Here is a 21474-nt window from a genome sequence, read left to right as displayed (position 1 = left end):
ATTGTACGCCAAAATATTTTGGCATTGTGATTGTTAAAAGACAACAGTAATGCAAGAAACAGATCTTGCATATAATTTTGACCATAACCATGATGGTATAACTTTCTCTTTAAAAGAGATATTCACCATATGGATGTTGATGAATATGTGGTAGTACCAAATTAATTGAGAGCTCTGGAAGAGCCAATTATTACTATTTTGGAGAAACACAATTGATTACCAATAAGGTATTGTGTTGTAGTAAGTCTCAAAGAAACTTATTCAGTTTCCAAAGTATACGCGAAAGCGGTTGATCATATTGAGACTATAAATAAAGGAAAGATTTAATATTTTCTATTACTACAACTTGTAGCTGGGTAATATGTATGTGAAAAGCTACCCGCTTTATTCTCCAGTTTGTACTACACAAATAAAAGAATACCACAATAAAGTGGATATTTATTGATATAAAAACCCATATCATAATAAACTTGGAGTTTATTGATAATTGCACACGTCATGGCGTAAATCTGAAGTTTATCAATATTGATAATTTATTCAGTTGGCATAATTGGTTTACCCATATTAATTTAAGTATGATGTGCAAAAAATAAAAGAGAATTCACATGGGTAAACATTAAAGAACGAGAAAGTTCTTTACGAATTCTTTTATGTTGCATGTTCTCATTAATTAACATACCAACTAAAATTGGGATTGAATCCCATGAATAGTGGAAATATCAAAGGTGAATATGGGCCCATTCACCTGCCATGTATACCACATAAGATGCATCTGTGAGATGGTTGCATGTGCGATTATTATTAACCCGCAACATGGTGTTTGCGAGGTAACTTGCTCAATAATTTGATTTAGAGCATAATTTCCAGATTTTCTATTCAAGAAGTTCATCTTGATAAGTTGGTTTACATCACAGTTGGTTTAGCAAAATAATTTATTGAGTGCCTCCACTTAATAGCTAAACTATTGCTTATGAGAACAAAGTTATCTATATCAGTTTGATATACGTTATATACGAAAGTATATTATTTTCTCCCCTTACAAGTGGTTCATGGTCAGGAACCAAATTATTTCATCTTATTATTATTGATGTGCGGTGTATATTTTGATTAACACCATAAAGCACAAAGATGAGTTCTCAATGTTGAGGAAACAAGTTAGTTTTTCTAACATGAGGGGGAGACATGATAAACAGTTGAGAAAAAGTTACGTGGAATGAATTATCATTTGTTCATATAGATCATCGAATAAGATAATATGAATTTGAAGTTCATAAAAAGGATAATTCATGTGCAATTTATTGCAAACCATGCCAGTGCATTTGCTGACCCAAAGAAAGTAACTATATTCTCATTGCAAATGCTCATATTAAGTCTTAGAAGGACAAAGTCTATGGTACGCTTATAGCATACAGACAAATCGGTTTCAAATAAAACTTCTTGATAACGAAGATGAGCAAATGATCAAAATGATCATAATAAAGGAGGCAAGTGATCTAGAAGATCACATGACATAACACTTCATAAAAACTCATGAAAGATTCAGGTACCTGAATATATGAATGGAGAGATCTCTATGTTATGTCTTTATGAAAAAATATTGAAACTGATATAAAATGTTTGTCGACGACATCTATGATAGCGCTAAATATATATATGAGGATCTTAAGTCTGAAGAAACAATTCGAATAGAATTGGTTTCATATGAAAGACATATAGTTCAAACACTTGAAAGTATAAAGTCAATGGTATGTGCAATCAGTTTTCGATATCTTATATGTCTAGCATGACATGAAAACTTGATATGCTTCTAAAGTCTATTATATGGCTTATATGACTTAACAATCCCTGAAGGATTTAAATTGCTTAAAGCATATAAAATTCATGGTCATGAAGTACTACATCCTCAGTGCAATTTGTGCACAAATGTATCTTGTTATAATTATATGCATGATAATATGATAGCAAGAGTTTTCACCTCTATGTGAAGATATTGAACTGACGATTCCAACAAGATCATATGAAGACAATTCATCTCTATCAAGGATGATGATTTCAAGGTGAAACAAATTCGTTGAAGTTAATATGGCTGATATTGTTTATCAAATATCTACCAACGATCTTTTGAAGGTGGTGCACAAGATTGGAATGCAAATGCTTAAGGATGTGAATTGATGCTCTAATCAGGGGGAGTTAATACGCGTTGTACTCTTTTTCCCTTACAAGGTTTTGTCCCACTGGGTTTTCCTTGCAAGGTTTTTAACGAGGCAACCAAAAGGCGTATTGTTAGATAAATGTACTCTTTTTCCTTTACTAGAATTTTTTTCCCACTGAGTTTTATTTTAGTTAAGGTTTTAACGAGGCACATTATCTGTTGAATAGACATTCAAGGGGGAGTGCTATAAATAGAGTTCTATTTATGGTGAATGTCTATATTTAGAGAGATTCTAGGGTTCATTGCTTGGTGACTAAGTCACCCTCTCCCTATAAATAGAGGGTTCTATTCTATTGTAATTCATCTCAAATCAATATAAATTCTCTCCCTCTACTTTTCTCTGCACTACTCTTCTTCTTCTTTTATTATTTTATAATACATTTGGGTTTAACCTATGTCCCTTCTTAACATTTAATCAGGATCCTCAGTACCATTTTGTGTGATACTATTCGATTACAAATTGAATTTAAAATATTTGTTTGACTTGTAAATTAGTATATTATTTGGTTGTTAAAACATATATAATACTAAACAATTTTGTATTCTAAAACCTGTGTAAGTAGTATAAGATACTATGAATAAAGTGGTTTCACAACAATTATTGACATCACAAAGTAATTTAAATTGGAACAAAGACATTACAAATAACCTATGACAACTAATGCAACAGACAGATTCTGCTAATATTCCAAAGTTTTAGTACCAAATGTTGTTATATTCAGTGTATTTAGCTTAACAATATTCCACTTCTCCTACTACTGAGATCCTATAATTTTCTCTCAAAGACTATGGGAGAACTTCTGCATCGAGAAAATTTACTCACATCTGATGTTTACGCCAATCATATGAATACATAAATCCGTCTTCACATACCTTGTTATCATTAAACTATAGTTAACTAATGCACATTTTCACCTCAATAACCATGGTCAATTAAGGCAATTTGATGTAAATATTGGGTGCGGAAAACTTTTTACCCCACTATATTAGCTTGATCCTGCAAAATGAGGGCCACAGTACAGACAGAAATACATAACAGTCCAGTGAAGTGAAAATAGCTTAATGCATTCAGTTGGAAGAACTATAGTACAATCAAACTTCTCTATAACAATCGATATTTTTTGGATGCTATATTAAAGTGTTGTTAAGAGGATATATATATTATAACTTAACATAAAAATCGGTTCCGAGAAAAACTCGGCTTTTATAGTGAATGACTATTATACAGTCAAACCTCTCTATAACAACCTCGTTTGATGCGATATTTTTTGGATGTTATAGTGAAGTGATGTTATAGAGAATATATTATATAACACAACATAAAAGTCGGTTCCGAAAAACACTTGGCTTTTATAGTGATGATTGTTATATAGAGGTGTTGTTATAAAGAGGTTTGATTGTATAGAGATGTTATTATAGAGAGGTCTGATTGTATAACACAACATAAAAATCTGTTTCGAGAAAAACTTGACTTTTATAGTGAATGACTATTATATAAAGATGTCGTTATAGAGACGTCTGAATGTAAAATCCTATAACATAACGTAAACAAAATTCTTTCCTCTTTTCTTTTCTCAAAATCAACTATGCGTCAGTCCCAAACAAGTTGGGATCATCTATATTAATCCTCACTAATTGTTTTTCTCCATTTAAACTCATCTCAGGAATGTATAATATTCTCAAAAAAAAAAAAACAGAACAAAAATGTTAAAAGTCCTTTTCCTTCACATCTTTGGCTCTCAAAAACTAAAAGGTTATATACAACAAAAGGCTATATATCATCAATATGTAAAGAAAACATCCAATGCTAAATTTCCAGCTAGATCAAAATAAGAACTGTAGACTGCTTAGTTGCTTGGTAGAAATTTACAACATATTTCCTAGTTTCCAAAGATTCAGTCTAACATGTCCCATCTTTTTCTCTCATTTCAGGTAGTATATATGGTTAAAGCTGTTGTCATTCATTCTCTTATTCAAGTAACAAGCTGAGGAGAAGCAGCTGGCCTCGGGTACGATAAAGTTTTTCTTCTTGAAGCTTCATCGGTACAGGTTCTACGATGTTTCCTTTGCGTTTGATCACGTTTGAGAGTTCCTGATTCATTTGAGTTCTGGAGTTGCTCTAGTGCTTTTACGACCTCGTGCATTTTGGGCCTGAATTTGGGTTCTAATGCCAGGCATTTGACTGCAAGGAGTGCTGCCTTCAGTGCTCCTTCCACTGAGTACTGACCTTCTATACGTGGATCCATAATACGAAGGACTTTTCGTTTACTGGAAAGAAAAGGCTTAGCCCATTCAATTAGATTCTGTTCCCCGTGAGGGCGGTTTTTGTCCACCACTCGACGGCCTGTCAGCATTTCTAGAAGAACAACCCCGAAACTGTAGATGTCACTTCTCGCAGTCAGGTGGCCTACACAGGTGAAAGTGACAAATCACAAAGTGAAGAAATTTTTTTACTCTTAAGAGAAGCATTACATATGTATATATATGAGTGTGTGTGTGTGTGCGTGTGTCAAAGCAGAAGCGAACAAATGTGGGTGAACAGGGCCATCTCTGGACGGACAGTTTTAAGGAGCATAAACTGAATACGTGTAAACTAAATCAAAGAGAGGACGTATTACCTGTGGCCATATACTCGGGAGCTGCATAACCATAGGTGCCCATTACTCTAGTAGATACATAGCTTTTACCGTCCACTGGCCCATCCTTTGCCAATCCAAAATCAGAAAGCTTCGCATTGTAATTCTGTCAGTTCGTGGCATGGAGAGATTGTAAGAGGACTACATAAACATTCTTAAACTTTTAAAAGACTAACTTTATAAGTTGTTTCACATACAGAATCAAGTAAAATGTTAGATGACTTGAAATCGCGATATATAACTTTAGCTTCCGGACTGTGGAGATAAGCCAGTCCCTTTGCTGCCTCAAGTGCAACCTTCATCCGAAGATTCCATGATAGTGGTTGGAAATAAGTACTCCCTGTTCAACATATATCAAAGGTTGAGCAGTGACATTATATTATTGGTTGTCGCTAAATACAAAATGATGGTTTTAGACGAGCTATACTCACTTCTGAACAGATGATTTTCCAAACTTCCTCTAGGCATGAACTCATATACCAAAAGCCTGTGTTCATCTTCTAAGCAATATCCAATCAACTTCACGAGATTAGGATGAGAAAGCGAACCAAGGTAATTGATTTCTGCCTGTAGTTGAAGTTCGCCAAAATACCAATTAATCAACTTATCAAGATCAAGACTCACAGTTAACATGATCAGCTAACTACATTATAGTAAAATATTCTATCTTTAACAATTCCGATACATCCTTAATATAAATAAATTGATCAACAAAGTTTGTTTACCAGCCATTCTTTGTGACCTTGAAAGCCCTCTTGGTTTAATCTCTTAACAGCTATAACCAAACCAGTTCCGGGCCGTGCAGATTTAAATGTATGTTCATCGATCCAACCCTTAAAGACACAACCAAAACCGCCTTCTCCCAACACACTATCCGGACGGAAGTTCCTCGTAGCTACTCGGAGTTCATTGAAACTAAAGCTTTTCAGATTTGAGGATTCCAGGATCTCATTCTGGCTTCGAGGAGTCAACGGAGCCGAATATGAAAGCCTACTACTCAAGTCTCTTCCATCACTTGCTCCTGCAAAAGAAACATGGTTACTTATCTCTAGTAATATCATGTCATAGTCACAAAGGCGGATGTAGCATGTTTGTTACGGGTTCAACCGAAACCAGCATTTTTTACGCAAAGAGTGTGTGTGTGTGTTCAATGGTAAGATTTTAAAGGTCGAATCCATCAAGTTTAAATCCTGGATCCGCCTCTGCTCATGGATGGAGTTAAATAAACTTTAGAAATTTTCCATCGACCTTCATTTCCACTGAGCTATAGAATCTTGAACATAGTAATTGTCTACAAAAGGTTGAACTATGATAGCAGCCTAAGAAAATTGTTTTACTATTCTCATAACAGTTTGGAGAAATATTTTAGTACATACAGATACAACAGATCCCATATATAAGCCAGAAATAGTCTTATAAACCTAGTACACAATTGTTTTAATTGATCCTATAAAAACTAGAGACCATGATTTTAAATCAAAATTGAAAAAATATCCAAGTTGAATTATGACAGTTGGAACAAATATCTTAGTACAAAAAAATTGCCTCTATACTAATCCACAGATCTCAGATATAACAAAGAAATAGTTCCATAAACCATATACAAATTTCTTCCAATTGAACCTATAAAACAACACACCATGGTTTTGAATCAAAATGGCTAAACAACAACACCAACAAAAACAACAAACTCAGTGTAATCCCACAAGTGGGATCTGGGGAGTTCAGTGTGTACGCAGACCTTGCGAGGGTAAAGAGACTGTTTCGGGCAGACCCTCGGCTCGGCACAGGAAAGATTTGAATTAGAATATCCAAGTTGATTTATAGTTAGATAACTTTATAACAAAACCATAATTTTCCATAATTAGTAAAAAATGAAACTACCTTTTACCAGTTTCATTAGAAAATCCAAGTTCATTTTATAGCTAGATAACTTCATAACAAAAACCAAAATTTTCCACAAATAGCAAAACCAGAAAAAATCTAACTTTACCAGTTTCGTCAAGTGTGTGAACATGTCTCAGCTAATTTAACATATTTTTTATGTTAGTTTTTAAGTGGGATAAGATACAATAACTAGATAAACATAAATGAATTATATTTACCAGCATGAAGAGGAGACTCAGCTTTAATTCGAACACTGATACAAGAACCCATAAATTTGATAAACCAAAGCTTCAATCTTTCTTCTTCTTTTTCAAGAAACTAAAAGGCAGAGTGTAGACTGTAGGATTGATTACATAAACTTAAGAAAGGAAAATCAAGAAAAGCCAAAAGAGACCAAAACAAAGAAGTGTGAACAAAAAGAAAAAGAAAATGTGTAAGTATATGTTAGAAAAACAAAGGCACTTTGTTGGGTTGGTTTCACGAGAATCTCTTCTAAAAATTTTGGCAAAGGGCCAAATCTACAAAAGGTTACTTTGACCTTTCTTCTTTGTTTTAGTCAGTTTTTTAGTCTTTTCTGCAACTTGCTTTTTTTTTTTCTTTTTCCGCATACACATATATTTTATATTATCTAAATATTCATACATAAAATATACTCAACTTAATTGCTATTCAACTGCTAACAGTTGGCTTTTTGTACTCTTTGGATTAATATAATCTTTAATGGTATCATTAAATTATAACAAACTTTACTGTGCTCACATACACGTAATCTGACTCTATTTTATTCTTACTTCATTTCCAAGAGAATAAATTTTTTTAATCTAAAAATAAATTAAGTTTAAACTTTTATTTATAGATACATAAATATATTGCATACTTAATACTCTAAGGATTGTTGATTAAATTATCCTAGAATTATAATACTGGATTATAATCCCTAGACTAAGTTTGAGGGGATAAAATGGGATATTCATGATTAAGTTTGGGACTAAGTTTATAATATGTTTTATTGACTGTAAAACATACCGAACTTAGGACCACATTTTATCCATCTTAGCCCGATACCGAACGACTCCTCAATTTTAAAAGACGTTAACTTCTTAACATCTGTGCTAATTAAACAAAAAAGGATGTTCTCGGTGCGCAAAGCATCTACATCCATGCAGGGTTCGAGGAAAGATCGTACTCCTAGGATGTAATTTATCCTAGTGCAAGCATTATCGACTACTTTCATGGCTCGAACTTATGACCTATAGATCACACAAGAAGAACTTTACTGTTGCTCTCTAAGGCTACCCTTCCTGTGCCAATTAATAGATTCACATAAATTAAAATAAAAAAATATATATAAAAATAATACATAGCAGACAAATAGTAAATGGAGGGTATGACCAGCTTAGCTTCTAGGGCATTAAAGCTTATCTTTTGGCTGCTGGCACTCATGTGCCCTGGGCAGAAGAAGACAAAGAGTGAATTTGATACAGCCATTTTCAACCATTGGATTCATCAAATCTAGAACAGTCAAAATAAGATTGCGGTGATGGATAAGGAAAATTCAATTTCTATTTTCTAGAAATGGCAAAGGTTATGTTTATTTTTTTCTTTTAGATTTAATTATTTGATTTCTGAAATTCATTAATTCGATTAATTTAAATGGATCTACTCGAGAGGTAAAGCAGTAGAAATGACACCAAACAGCCATTTTAGAGGGACTTATATTTAGATATCCGTTATTAGGTTCTGAATTTCGATTTTTTAGAATGTAGAATCTTGATATTAAGATTTTTAATTTAAATTTTCGGAATAAAATAAGTACTGACTAGTCTTTAAATAACAACTTTAAAAATAGCTATTAGTGTACTTTTCCCGGTGAAGCATTTTATATTAAAAGATTATCTATTTAAAGTTTGAAATGAGACCTTTAATTGAAAATGAAGGGCTATAACCATTCTATCATACTAATATCCATAGGGGAAAAGTCAAAAAAAAAAGTGTCCATATACTATTTGAAATTAAGTCCACCAATTTTGTTATAACCCTAAGGTTCGAGTCAATTTGTGCACATCCCAATTTGTTTCGTGAAGTATTTACTATCTCACATAAGCAACCGGTAACTTTGACAAGAAAGGCTTGGACGGATAAAAAGTATTCACCTAGTGTTTCCTTCTTGGGATTTGAAACTTAGGACCCATTTGGCCATAAATTTTGCCAAAATAAACTTGGGTTTTATTTGGCAAACACATGTGTTGGCCATAAATTTTGCCTATATTTTGGCAAAATCCCAAAACCAGCTCAATAGGTGGTTTTTTATCAAATCCCTAATAATACACATGTTTTTCCAAAATAAATTTGGGAAATATATTTTGAAAACGTTTGTCTAAACACATTTTATCTTCAAACTAAATTTCACTCAAATCAGATTTTTCAAAATAATTTTGGAGATCTATGACCAAACGCTAACTTAGTGTTTTCCTCTGGGGATTTGAAACTTAGCTTTAATAATTTTTAATTCACTTTATTAACCACTAGATCACACTCTTAATCCTTAGGTGCACTTTTGGTTCACCATTACCCTTGTTGTTAGGAAAAATATTGCTTTTGCCCTTTGAGACCCCCCCCCCCCCCCCCCCAATCCCATGAAGCTCCAACCCGAATGTAATTTTAAATTACAACAACAACAACGACAATAACAATTCAGTATAATCGCACAAGTGGGGTCTCGAATATAATTTTAAACTAAAGTAAAAAAATTAAGGGGTAAGTTTATTTTATTTTTTCGAAGAATTTGGATTAACAGAGCCCGTTCATTTGCCCCTGAAATTTCTATAAATGACAAGAGCAAATACGAGAATATTTGCTAGCAGCAAAATTATGAATAAATCATAAGGGCTCGTTTGGTACGAGGGATAAGGGATAATTAGTCGGGATTAAATTTGAGACGAGTTCATTTCATTTTTGGTTGGAATAAAATTGTGGGATAATTAATTCAGAATTAGTTATCCCAGGATTGTAGTATTTTTTTTCTTATAAAAGGGTAGGATAACTAATCCCGAAGTAATTAATCACACGATAACTTGTTTTCCAACCAAACAACTCTAAAGTATATTGTGTAAAATTAAGCAATTTTTGACGGTGCAAAGACAAATATGAAATATTTTCTAATACATTATATTAATGTTAATTAATGTTGGGTGTGTAATTAGCTGTTTAAAGTCAATTTGTTGCAACTAAGGTGGCACCAACTGTATTTTCATTCCAATGTGGAAACTGTGAAGCTTTAGTTAGCTTTCATAAATGGACAAAAGATAATTGACTTGTGGTGTGGGTCGTCTCTTGCCTCATAAAGAAGAGAGGAGGAGCAGACAACGCATTTTTACTTACGTAATACTTGACATACTGATGCCGTAATACATGACATAAATAATTTCAGTCTATTGGCAATTGATAGATGACATTAAATAAGTTAAATTTATACAAAGTACCCCGCCAACTCTATGTGAAAAATCGAAATAGCACGGCCTAATCAGTTTTTAAATTGCTAATCGAGAAATAATTAACGTTTGTAAAGTCATTAAAAAATACTCATTATTTTGCTAAAATACGAAAAGTTCCAGCATAATATGTTGGATTATGGAGCTCTTGCGTATAAATTTCCAGCATATTATGTTTAATAAACTCCAGCACAGAAAATTCTGGTATAATATGTTGTATTATGGAGCTCCTCCATTTAAGCTTCCCGCATATTTGCTTGGATTGAAAAAAGCAGGTGTCATGCAGAAGCTAGTAAAGCAAACCTTGAACGATGATAAGTCCGACAACAAAAGAGAAATATACCAAAAGAGACACAAACATTTAACGTGGTTTGGTCAACTGACCTACGTCCACGAATGGAGATGAGCAATCCACTATATAAAAAGAGAGTACAAGATATCGAGAGAACAACCTCACAAAGGGGCAAACACAAGTGACACACTAACACGTGTCCCGTAAATTTCTTCCCCTAAACACGACTCTCAAACCCTATATGGCAACATTGTGGATGCTACTGAATGAGAAGGAAGGATCCTTAATTTATAAAAATTCAAACCTTTTCCTACAAGAAAAAGGACTAGCTAAATATGGGAGATTTATAATTTCCTTTTAAGAATAGGAAAACTCAATTATGGTAAACATGTTGTCCTTTCCTTCATGAGATAGGAAAACCAAATATGGTAAGAAAATCAGGTTAAACAACTAACAATATTATGTTGGAACTCCAACACAGTATGAAATTCCAAGGTATTATACTGGAATCTTATATGTAAAAAATTCGAACTCCAACATATTGTGCTGGAATTTTTCAGGATTTTTAAGGGTATTTTTGTTCAGATTTTATCTTTACATGAAAAAGTAACTAAATTCGATTACTTTTTAAACTGTGACTGTTTTTCAATTACCAGTTGTAAATCTGGTTATTTCGGCGTGCTCTATGGTAGAGAATATAGGCGCACGCAATTACGCACATATAAGCAACTTATCGAGCTGATCCAAAATTTAAATTTGTGTAACAAATTCTCAATAAATATAGAGAGAGAGAGAGAATTCGAGCTCTCAATTAATTTCATATGAGTTCATATATTTTCTTCTACATTTGCCCCTCACAATATTTTACCTTTTTGGCAATTTTATTTCAGTGAACGCAACCACTACAATGCTCCATAATAGAGAATATGTAAACGCTATTGTGTTAAAACACAAAATCAGAAAGACTGTTAGAAGAAAAAAAACTGGGAAAACAGTAAAGTATAAAAGATATTCCGAGTCCACAATTTGCTTGTGCGTCCTTAAGAAATTTTAACCCCCTCACACGTTGCCAAGGTAATGGATTAAATCCTCCCAGGATGAAACGGAATAAACCTTCCTGCAACAGTGGCAATACAAACTGCAGGATACCAACGAACTCAAAGAACGGAGCAAAATCACACTTACGAAATTTAGAAGAGATTCTGCGAAATAGAATGCAGGATTTTCAGAAGGAAGGAAGTTCTGTAATTTTTCAGTGTATCGAAAATGCAGCCATGCCTCAGAATTTATAGGCAATTATCGGAAGAGGTGTGATGTCTGTTCAGGAAAAGTGTCTGTTCAGAAGGGAAAAATTAACGTTCAACGTTTTTGGATTTCAGATTTCAGTTAATTTCGTTAATTAACTGACTGACTTTTAATTAATTATTAAATAATTAATTAAATAAATTTTGTCCAAAAAATAATCTTATCGATCATTTGACAAATCCAAATCCAAACCCAAACCCAAACCCAAACCCAAAGCCGAGCCGAGCGAGCGACGACGACGGCGCGAGGATTCATTCTCTTCAACTCCTTTTAAGAGCTCTAAGAAGTGATCCTATATATATACACACAAATCTAGTTGTCCCTCACCAATGAGGGACAAAGTTCAAGACAAAAGCTCACTTCATTCAAATTTTCATTTCCCTCCATTTTATTTCCCACCAATTCCAATTCACACTCTTAGACTTTTAAAGCCCAATGCTTAAAGTCTTTAAAGTCCAATGCTTAAAGTCCAACAAACTTGGTCTAGGTGGAGCAAAGATAGTCGAAACTCCTTTGGAGTGTAATCAAAAGCTCACTCCAGTTGAAACATTTAACAAAAATGCAGGCTTTGAAGATCCTACATTGAAGGATCCTGGTGATTATCAAAGGTCGATAGGAAGACTATTATATTTAACCATGACCAGACTAGATGTATCTTTTGGAGTGCAAATTCTAAGTCAGTATATGCATGCTCCAAAAATAATCACACATGGAGGGTGCCCTGAGAATTGTCAGGTATCTAAAGGCATCCCCATGATTAGGACTCCTAATGCCAGCAACAGAAACCAAGCAAATATAGGCATTCTGTGATTCAGATATGGGCTTTTGCCTGCAAACGAGGAGATCTGTCACAGGGTACCTTGTGAAGTTTGGAGGAACTTTAGTATCATGGAAGTCAAAAAAGCAAGAAACTGTAGTTAGAAGTTCAGTAGAAGCTGAATTCAGAAGCATGGCATCTTGTGTAGCTGAGATCACTTGGCTGATATGTTTGTTTAATGAACTGGGGATTAAACTTTACCAACCTATTGATCTGTTTTGTGACAGTAAGGCTGCTCTTCAGATTGCAGCAAATCTTATATTCCATGAAAGAACCAAACACATAAATATAGACTATCACTTTGTAAGAGAAAAATTGAGTCAAGGAATGATCGTAACTCATCACTTGTCAACAAAAGATCAACTGGCAGATTTGTTGACAAAGAGCACTGGCAAAGCACAATATGAGTTCCTATTGAATCAGCTTGGGGTCGAGAATATTTTCAAAGCATCAGCTTGAGGGGGAGTGTTGAGAGTATAGCAAGCTGATGTGACATTAGTTGGTTAGTGAGTTAGTTAAGCAAGTGGTTAGCAAGTGAGTTACCAGAGTCCTTTCCAGAAATGTCCACATAAGGTTGCCAGCAGAACCTTCTAGCTTTTCCAGCACCTTCCACAACATTTAATCAACACAAAAACTATATATATACAATCAAACCCTCTACAATCCTCAGCCTCACTAAATAGAAAAAAAATTCAGTACTTCATTCACAACCAAAAACTAACACAAAAAAACACAGTTCATTCATTAGCAGCAAAATGAAGCCAGTGGTGCAGGAAAACAAGGAGAAAGTTGACACGAAAAACGTCGACAAAATTAAGTATATAGAAAGAAAGTTAACAGAAAAAGGGGTGCAGAGATTGGAAAGACATCCAGCAGATGGGCTACCATTGAAACATGATCCAAAAAAAGGCCATGGCGGAAAGTTTACATGGGAAGGACCTGATAAGGAAGCCGTGAATGAATTAGAGCCGGCGCCGCCGGCATTGGACGAGAAGGATCCGAACTATGTGGATGAAGAAGCAGAGGAAAAGTTGATGAAAGAGGAGGAAATTGGAGGAGTTGTGGTGGGTGAAGTTGAAGTGGCAAAAGTGGCTGAAGAAGGTGTTGCTAGAGTTGAAATTGATCCTAATTTGAAGGTTAATTAGATTTGTTGATTAGATTGTTGACTTGTGTAATTGGGTTTTGAACTGTTGTTGTGACATGTAATGTAATAATAAGTAGTACAGTTTTCTTTGCTAATTTAATCGAAAAACAATATCTAAACCACAAAATCATTGTGCCTTTTCACTCCCTACTCTCTACTACGGGTTTATATAGATCGAGTTGGTTCGGTTTTATCAAAACTAAATCAAAACAACTATGTCGGTTTGAATTGGTTTTGTTTTATTGGATGTTTTAGGTTTTCGAATTTTTTTGTTATATGAATATTATTTCTTTGATAAGTGAATATATGTTTCAATATGGAAAAAATTAACAAATATATAATTTATTAAAATATTTTAATGGGAGAACTTGATAAGTGAATATATGTTTCAATATGGAAAAAATTAACAAACATATGATTTATTAAAATATTTTAATGGGAGAATTCTTTTAGTAACATTTGATAGTTATTTTCTTAGTCGTCTAACAATAATTTTTCGTTAATTTACGCTTTCAAGGTTAATACATAATAGAATTTTAATTTTTTTTTATATTTTTTAAAGAAAAATTACTGTAAAGTCTTAAAAATATAAAAAAAAAAATTTATATTTATATGTCGGTTTAGTTCGAATTTCTCTATTCAATACCAAACAAGTCAAACCAAGCCTAGTTGGATTTTTTAATCGATTTGATTTGATTTTTCGATTTGATGCAATTTTCCGATTCGGTTTGAACACCCCTACTCTCTGCCTTAGACCACTCAATAGATCTAATAACGAAATTGCAGAAAACTCTTTGGAGATATTTTTTTGGCTAGTTGTTGAGAGTGGAATTGATCAAAAAAGCAGAAACTACATTTTTACAACATTAACAGGAGAAAGAAAGACCATATTTAGGCCATTGACTACTTGGACTTTGACTTCTTTTATAGGGAATATAGTAATTCACTAAAAAAAATCAGCGTATTAGGTCGAAACCTTTGCAAAAGAGTTTAATTTGAGGTATATGTAGATAAAAAAGTTTAATTAAATGGTGCAACCTCTAAGGTTTCTAGTATTAAATTCATTATTTTTTTCAAAATTATTGATTTAAATCGAATGCTTATTTAAAAAATTGTGAAGTCACAGATAAAACCATTATTATATTCTGTGTTAAAAAAAATTCGGGTTCGAATGAACAAGTGCTTCGGCACGAGATCATGCCCTCATTTCAAGTTATATTAAGAAAAACCAAATGTTCAAACATAACTCACAAAGTATAAAGAAGAAGAATAAAAGAGAGGAGGAAGAAGGAGGACGAGGAGGAGGAGAAAAATCTGACGATGTACTAAAATACTAAAAAAAAATTATCGTGGTCAAGATATAAACGGAGGTCCTATCCATCCAGCGCAAATTCAGTGGAAATGACACCAAGTAGCTAATTTTAAGCATGTTGTTTAAAATATATTCACAGTTTATAATATATTAGCCAATTTCAAACTTCAGGTCGCGGCGTCTTAGAGTTTAAACCTCAAAGTTCAAACTTCAGGACATCGTGTCCTAAAATTCGAAAATAGTGTTCAAAAGTTCGAATCTTATGTTCCTAAACTTTAAATTAGTAGCTCAGAAATTCAGGACACACTACTGGAAAATGACAGATTTCCGACCGCCAAACGGTCAGAATTCGATCGGAAATCACGAATTTTCGACTTTCCGACCAAAATTGGTCGGTAGGAAAAAAGTTGGTCCGAAAATAATTTTTGACCGATCCGTCGGTGATTTCCGACCGAAGTGATCGCAAATATCAAAAGGTCAGACGACCAAATATTTCACGTTTCCGACCAAAGTGGTCGGATTTTACCGACTGAACCAGTCATAATAATACAAATAAAATAATTATTTATTTAAAATAAAATAATACGAATATATCATTTCTGACCGAATCGATCGGTAATTAAAAATTAAAAATTAAATTTTATTTAATTTTCCACAAAATCCGTCGAAACTTACTGAATATTAATTTTTTTTTAAGTTTCCAACCAAATCGGTCGGAAACTAATAATTAAAAGTTAAATTTTATTTAGTTTCCGACAGAATCCGTCGAAAATAATTGAATGTTTTTTTTAAAAAAAATTTCCGACCGAATCGGTCGGAAATCCAGGAATTTATGGTTAAATTCGGTCGGAAATCCAGGAATTTATGGTTAAATCTGGGAAGCTGTCCGACCGTTTTCGTTGGAATTCAGTCGGAATTTTGTATAAAATCGGGCAGAATTCTGCCCAATTTCGAGCTACACCACCCGTCAAGCTATTACAATACAATAATACCAACCAACAATACATTAACACGATACATTAATACAATAATACCAACCAACAATACATTAACACAACCAACAGTACATTAACACAATCTAAACCAACAATGCCAAGCTTTAACACAACTTAAACCAACAATACCAACCATTTAACCTAACAATTTTGGGCATAAAAACATCCAAATAGTAGCCCAACATTCAAGTTTAAAAACAATACATAAAGTTGTCTTTCACAATCAAGTTTACCAATCAAGCAAAACTTCACTACTAAACTACTACACATCAGATTCAGTTTGTTCATCCTCATCATCAGATAAATCATGCCCATGTTTTCTCATGAATTTCTGCATCTTAACAAATGTTTCGTATTGGGAGTCCAATTGTTGCTTCAAATTACGAATTCCGTTTCTCGTATCTTCCATCTATTCTTGATTTTGAGAAGAAGAAGAATTGGATAAGAGAGGGTTTGGATGACCTGTAGGTCGACGTACTCCTAGTCCGTAGACTCTGCCTTTGTTTACTCCACCCGCTACCTCCGTCCACAATAAAGCCATATCATCAGGTGTTGGTTGAGTTGAAGGAGGCTGAGTTTGTTGTCATTCTTTCAATAAATTCATCCATCAACCCCGCACGATTAGGATGATTCCTATTATGCATCCATCTACGATGCACACATTACATCAACACAAATAGAAATCTATAAATGAGATATTTAAAATAATTTGATTTATTAAACTTGTTACAAGTTATACTCTTTCAAAGGTTCCTTTTAGAAATATACATATCATTGTGTCGAAGCACTTTAATTAATATATTTTATTTTTTAAATTAATATTTTTTAACACTCAAAATCTCACATTAATCCATATTCTAAATAACACAAGCCTTTAAATATACTAATTAAATTTGAATAGCTTCTTAAATGTTCATATAGTCCAAATTAATTAATAATTTCTCAAACAAAAGAAATAGTCGTAACCAACAGTTATTTAAACTATTTCAACATATAAAAATTAAAGAATTCAAATACATATAGTTATAGCAAGATACATTTGTGCACAAATTGCATTGAGGATATAGTACTTCATGACCATGAATTCTATATGCTTTAAGCAATTTAAATCCTTCAAGGACTTTTAAGTCATATAAGGCATATAATAGACTTTAGATGCATATCAAGTTTTCATGTCATGCTAGACATATAAGATATCGAAAAACTGATTGCACATACCATTGACTTTATTCAAGTGTTTAAACTACATGTTCAAAACTACATGTCTTTCATATGAAACCAATTCTATTTGAATTGTGTCTCTTCTATTTGGCCGATATTTTTGTGTCTGTAAGCGACAGACTTAAGATCCTCATCTATACTTAGCGCTATCATAGATGTCGTCGATAAATATTTTATATCAGTTTTAATATATTTTCATAATGACATAACATAGAGATCTCTTCATATATTCAGGTACCTGAATCTCTCATGAGATTTTATGAAGTGTTATGTCATGTGATCTTCTAGATCACTTGCCTCCTTTATTATGATCATCTTGATCATTTTCTCGTCTTCTTTATCAAGAAGTTTATTTGAAACTGATTGTCTATACGCTTTAAGCTTACCATAGACTTTGTCCTTCTAGGACTTAATAGGAGCATTTGCAATGAGAATATAGTTACTTTCTTTGGGTCAGCAAATGCGTCTGGCATGCTTTGCAATATATTGCACATGAATTATCCTTTATGAACTTCAAGTTCATATTATCTTATTCGAGGATCTAGATGTACAAATGATAATTCATTCCACGTACTTTTTCTCAACTGTTGTATCTTGTCTCCCCCTCATGTTAGAAAAACTAACTTGCTTCCTCAATTTTGAAAACCCATCTTTGTGCGTTATGGTGTTAATCAAAATATACACTGCACATCAATAATAATAAGATGGAATTATTTGGTTCCTGACCCTGAACCATTTGTGAGGGAAGAATGTAATATACTTTCGTATATAACGTATATCAAACTGATATATATAACTTTGTTCTCATAAGCAATTATTTAGCTATTAAGTAGAGGCACTTAATAAATTATTTTGCTAAACGAACTGTGATGTAAACCAACTTATCAAGATGAACTTCTTGAATAAAAAATCTGGAAATTATGCTCGAAATTAAATTATTGAGCAAGTTACCTCGCAAAACACCATGTTGCGGGTTAATAATAATTGCACATGTAACCATCTCATAGATGCATCTTATGTGGTATACATGGCAGGTGAATGGGCCCATATTCACCTTTGATGTTTCCAGCATTCATGGGATTCAATCCCAATTTTAATTGGTCTATTAATTAATGAGAACAAGCAATGTAAGAGAATTCGTAAAGAACTTTTTAGTTCTTTAATATTTACCCATGTGAATTCTCTTTTATTTTTGCACATCATACTTGAATTAACATGGCTAAACCAATTATGCCAACTGGAAAAAATATCAATATTGATAAACTTCAGGTTTACACCATGATGTGTGCAATTATGAATAAACTCCAAGTTTATTATGATATGGGTTTTTATATTAATAAATATCCACTTCATTGTGGTATTCTTTTGTTTATGTAGTACAAATTGGAGAATAAAGCAGGTAGCTTTTCACATACATATTACCCCGCTACAAGTTGTAGTAATAGAAGATATTAAATCTTTCCTTTATTTATAGTCTCAATATAATCAACCGCTTTCGCGTATACTTTGGAAACTGAATAAGTTTCTTCGAGACTTACTACAACACAATACCTTATTGGTAGTCAATTGTGTTTCTCCAAAATAGTAATAATTGGCTCTTCCAGAGCTCTCAATTAATTTGGTACTACCACATATTTATCAATATCCATATGGTGAATATCTCATTTAAAGAGAAAGTTATACCATTATGGTTATGGTCAAAATTATATGCAAGATCTGTTTCTTGCATTACCGTTGTCTTTTGACAATCACAATGCCAAAATATTTTGGCGTACAATAGGTACGTGACCAATGACCATTCATGCCATAATAATGACATTATTTTCTTATATCATCTCAAACCTCCTTTTAGAGGTGAGTGCGGTATATTCACTACCACTAGCACGTTCATATTCTTTGAAGAATGAATATGTATTCATAAATCAGATGTTGTCACATTCACATCATGAATGGACCATAATCATNAGGAACATGAACCTTCTCATCATCCCTTTTCTCCCGAGTATGGTTCCTTTCTCCTTGGGCGACCAGAGTCATCGTCTCGTTGTCTCCTAGGAGGATCCGAATTCTCACTAAAGTCTTCTTCCTTGGGCCTTCTACGTCGTACTTGCCTTTTGTAGTGTTGGAATTGCCTCTGTAGCTGTTTTATTGTCCTTCTCATCTCCATGTCATGATCGGCTGCTCTTCCTTCACTTTCTTGAACCCAACGACCTTTTCTTGCTTGCATATTAGGTTCACCACCTGCTGCTCTGAAACCAAATTGATCAAGTTAACATAGAACCAACCGACCAGGATCAAGATCTTGAAACGAAAACGTGGTTTGTGGGCCGGTTCATACCTCCACCACATTGCAGCCACCCGACTTTGTAAGGTTTGGGGTGTACCTCTATCTCCAAACCCAATTTAGTCAACATCTCTTCCGAAACAGCATTAGTGCAAGTTCAACCATCGATAATCAAGGAACATACCTTGCCATGTGATGTACACCTCGTGTGGAAAAGGCCTTTCGTTGCGATGATTCTTCATCTTCATGATCACCATGTAAGATCCTTACCTCCTAGAGTCCTTGGCAATCGAAGCACAAAGTCCATGCATGTTCCCACGGTTTTGTAGGAGTTGGCAAAGGCTCATATAATCCCTTATTGCTCCCATGCATTTTTGCTTTTGTACATGTTTCAATTACCTAACCTTGATTTTTTATTTGAAGTAGAATGTGATGCTTCAGGTGTTAGTGTTGGAGGAGTTCTTAGCCAGGAAGGTAAACCCATAGCTTATTTTAGCGAGAAGCTAAGTGGATCTAAATTGAAGTACTCTACCTATGAAAAAGAGTTCTATGCTATTGTTCGCGTGTTGCAACTTTGGAGTCATTATCTATTACCAAGAGAGTTTGTGCTATATTCTGATCATGAAGCACTAAACAAAAGCTCAACGCAAGGCATGCAAAATGGGTAGAGTTTCTTTACAATTTTCAGTTCATAATCAAGCACAAAGCCGGAAACCTCAATCAAGTGGCTGATGCTCTTAGTAGAAGACCGTGCTTTCTTTCTATGATGCAATCTAATGTATTTGGATTCGACCATATCGAGGAGCTTTATGAAACTGATCCAGACTTTAGAGATGTTTGGAAAAGATGCTTGGAGGGTCCACAAAGAATTTTTGTAATTCAAGATGGGTTTCTTTACTATGGAAAGCAGCTTTGCATACCACAAATCTCTTTAAAGGAGTCCATTGTGAGGGAAGCACATGAGGGTGGATTAGCTGGTCATTTTGACCATTTTAAAATATTGAAGATGATTCAAAAAAGCTTCTACAGGCCTAAATTTAACAAAGATGTGTCCAGGCTGATTGAGCGCAGTGAAACATGTAGAAAAGCAAAAATGCATGGGAGCAATAAGGGATTATATGAGCCTTTGCCAATTCCTACAACACCTTGGGAACATATTAGCATGGACTTTGTGCTTGGATTGCCAAGGACTCAAGGAGGTAAGGACGCTATCTTCGTTGTTGTTGATAGATTCTGTAAGATGGCACACTTTATCTCATGTAACAAAGACAAGTGATGCAACTCATGTGGCTGTTTTGTTCTTTAACAATATTGTCAAGTTACACGGCATTCCAAGAAGCATTGTTTCTGATCGCGACACTATGTTTCTCAGTCATTTTTGGCGTACTTTATGGGCTAAGCTTGGTACGGAGTTGAAGTATGGATAGGAGCTTGTGTCATCTTCTTTTTTATCAATTCAAAACTCTTTTGAGCTTCTTTATTCCACTTGAACATGCCTGCTTTCAAACACTCAATTATAGGGGCAACCAAAGTGCTGAAAGTTTTGATAAATCGTCGATAGAAGGACACCATTCCATGAAAGCTCCTTATATCCAAAATTGACCTAGGAATTGGCCAACTTATGATTGCCTCGATCTTGCTTGGGTCAGCTTGAATACCAGCACTAGTTACTATGTAACCAAGAAAGCAAACTCTGTTAGTATAAAAGATGTTCTTCTTGAAAAGACCTTAGAACCAAGTAACTGGTCAAATAGATCATCTAACCTTGGGATTGGGAAGCAATATTTGATAGTGATCTTGTTGATTGCTCGACTGTCAACACACATCCTCCAAGTGCCATTTTTCAGGAACAAGCAAAGCAGGTACGACACAGGGACT

General features: G+C 33.9%; 2 protein-coding genes across 2 annotated transcripts; one reads left to right on the top strand and one right to left on the bottom strand.

The window, feature by feature from the left end:
- Nucleotides 1–3913: 3913 nt before the first annotated feature.
- Nucleotides 3914–7267, bottom strand: LOC109218105 (protein kinase APK1A, chloroplastic-like). Its single transcript, XM_019382425.1, has 6 exons — nt 6954–7267; nt 5574–5869; nt 5280–5415; nt 5046–5188; nt 4831–4954; nt 3914–4619 (listed from the first exon to the last, which is right to left on the bottom strand). Exons 1-6 carry the CDS (start codon nt 7003–7005, stop codon nt 4186–4188), a joined length of 1185 nt encoding a protein of 394 aa, XP_019237970.1. The 5' UTR covers nt 7006–7267; the 3' UTR covers nt 3914–4185.
- Nucleotides 7268–13204: 5937 nt separating this feature from the next.
- Nucleotides 13205–14012, top strand: LOC109218102. The gene has a single exon (XM_019382421.1). The coding sequence runs from the start codon at nt 13396–13398 to the stop codon at nt 13783–13785; it is 390 nt and encodes a 129-aa protein (XP_019237966.1). The 5' UTR covers nt 13205–13395; the 3' UTR covers nt 13786–14012.
- Nucleotides 14013–21474: the final 7462 nt, after the last annotated feature.

The sequence above is a fragment of the Nicotiana attenuata genome, unplaced genomic scaffold, assembly GCF_001879085.1.
Source record: "Nicotiana attenuata strain UT unplaced genomic scaffold, NIATTr2, whole genome shotgun sequence".
Lineage (NCBI taxonomy): Eukaryota > Viridiplantae > Streptophyta > Magnoliopsida > Solanales > Solanaceae > Nicotiana > Nicotiana attenuata.
This window is presented reverse-complemented; position numbering and strand designations above follow the sequence as displayed.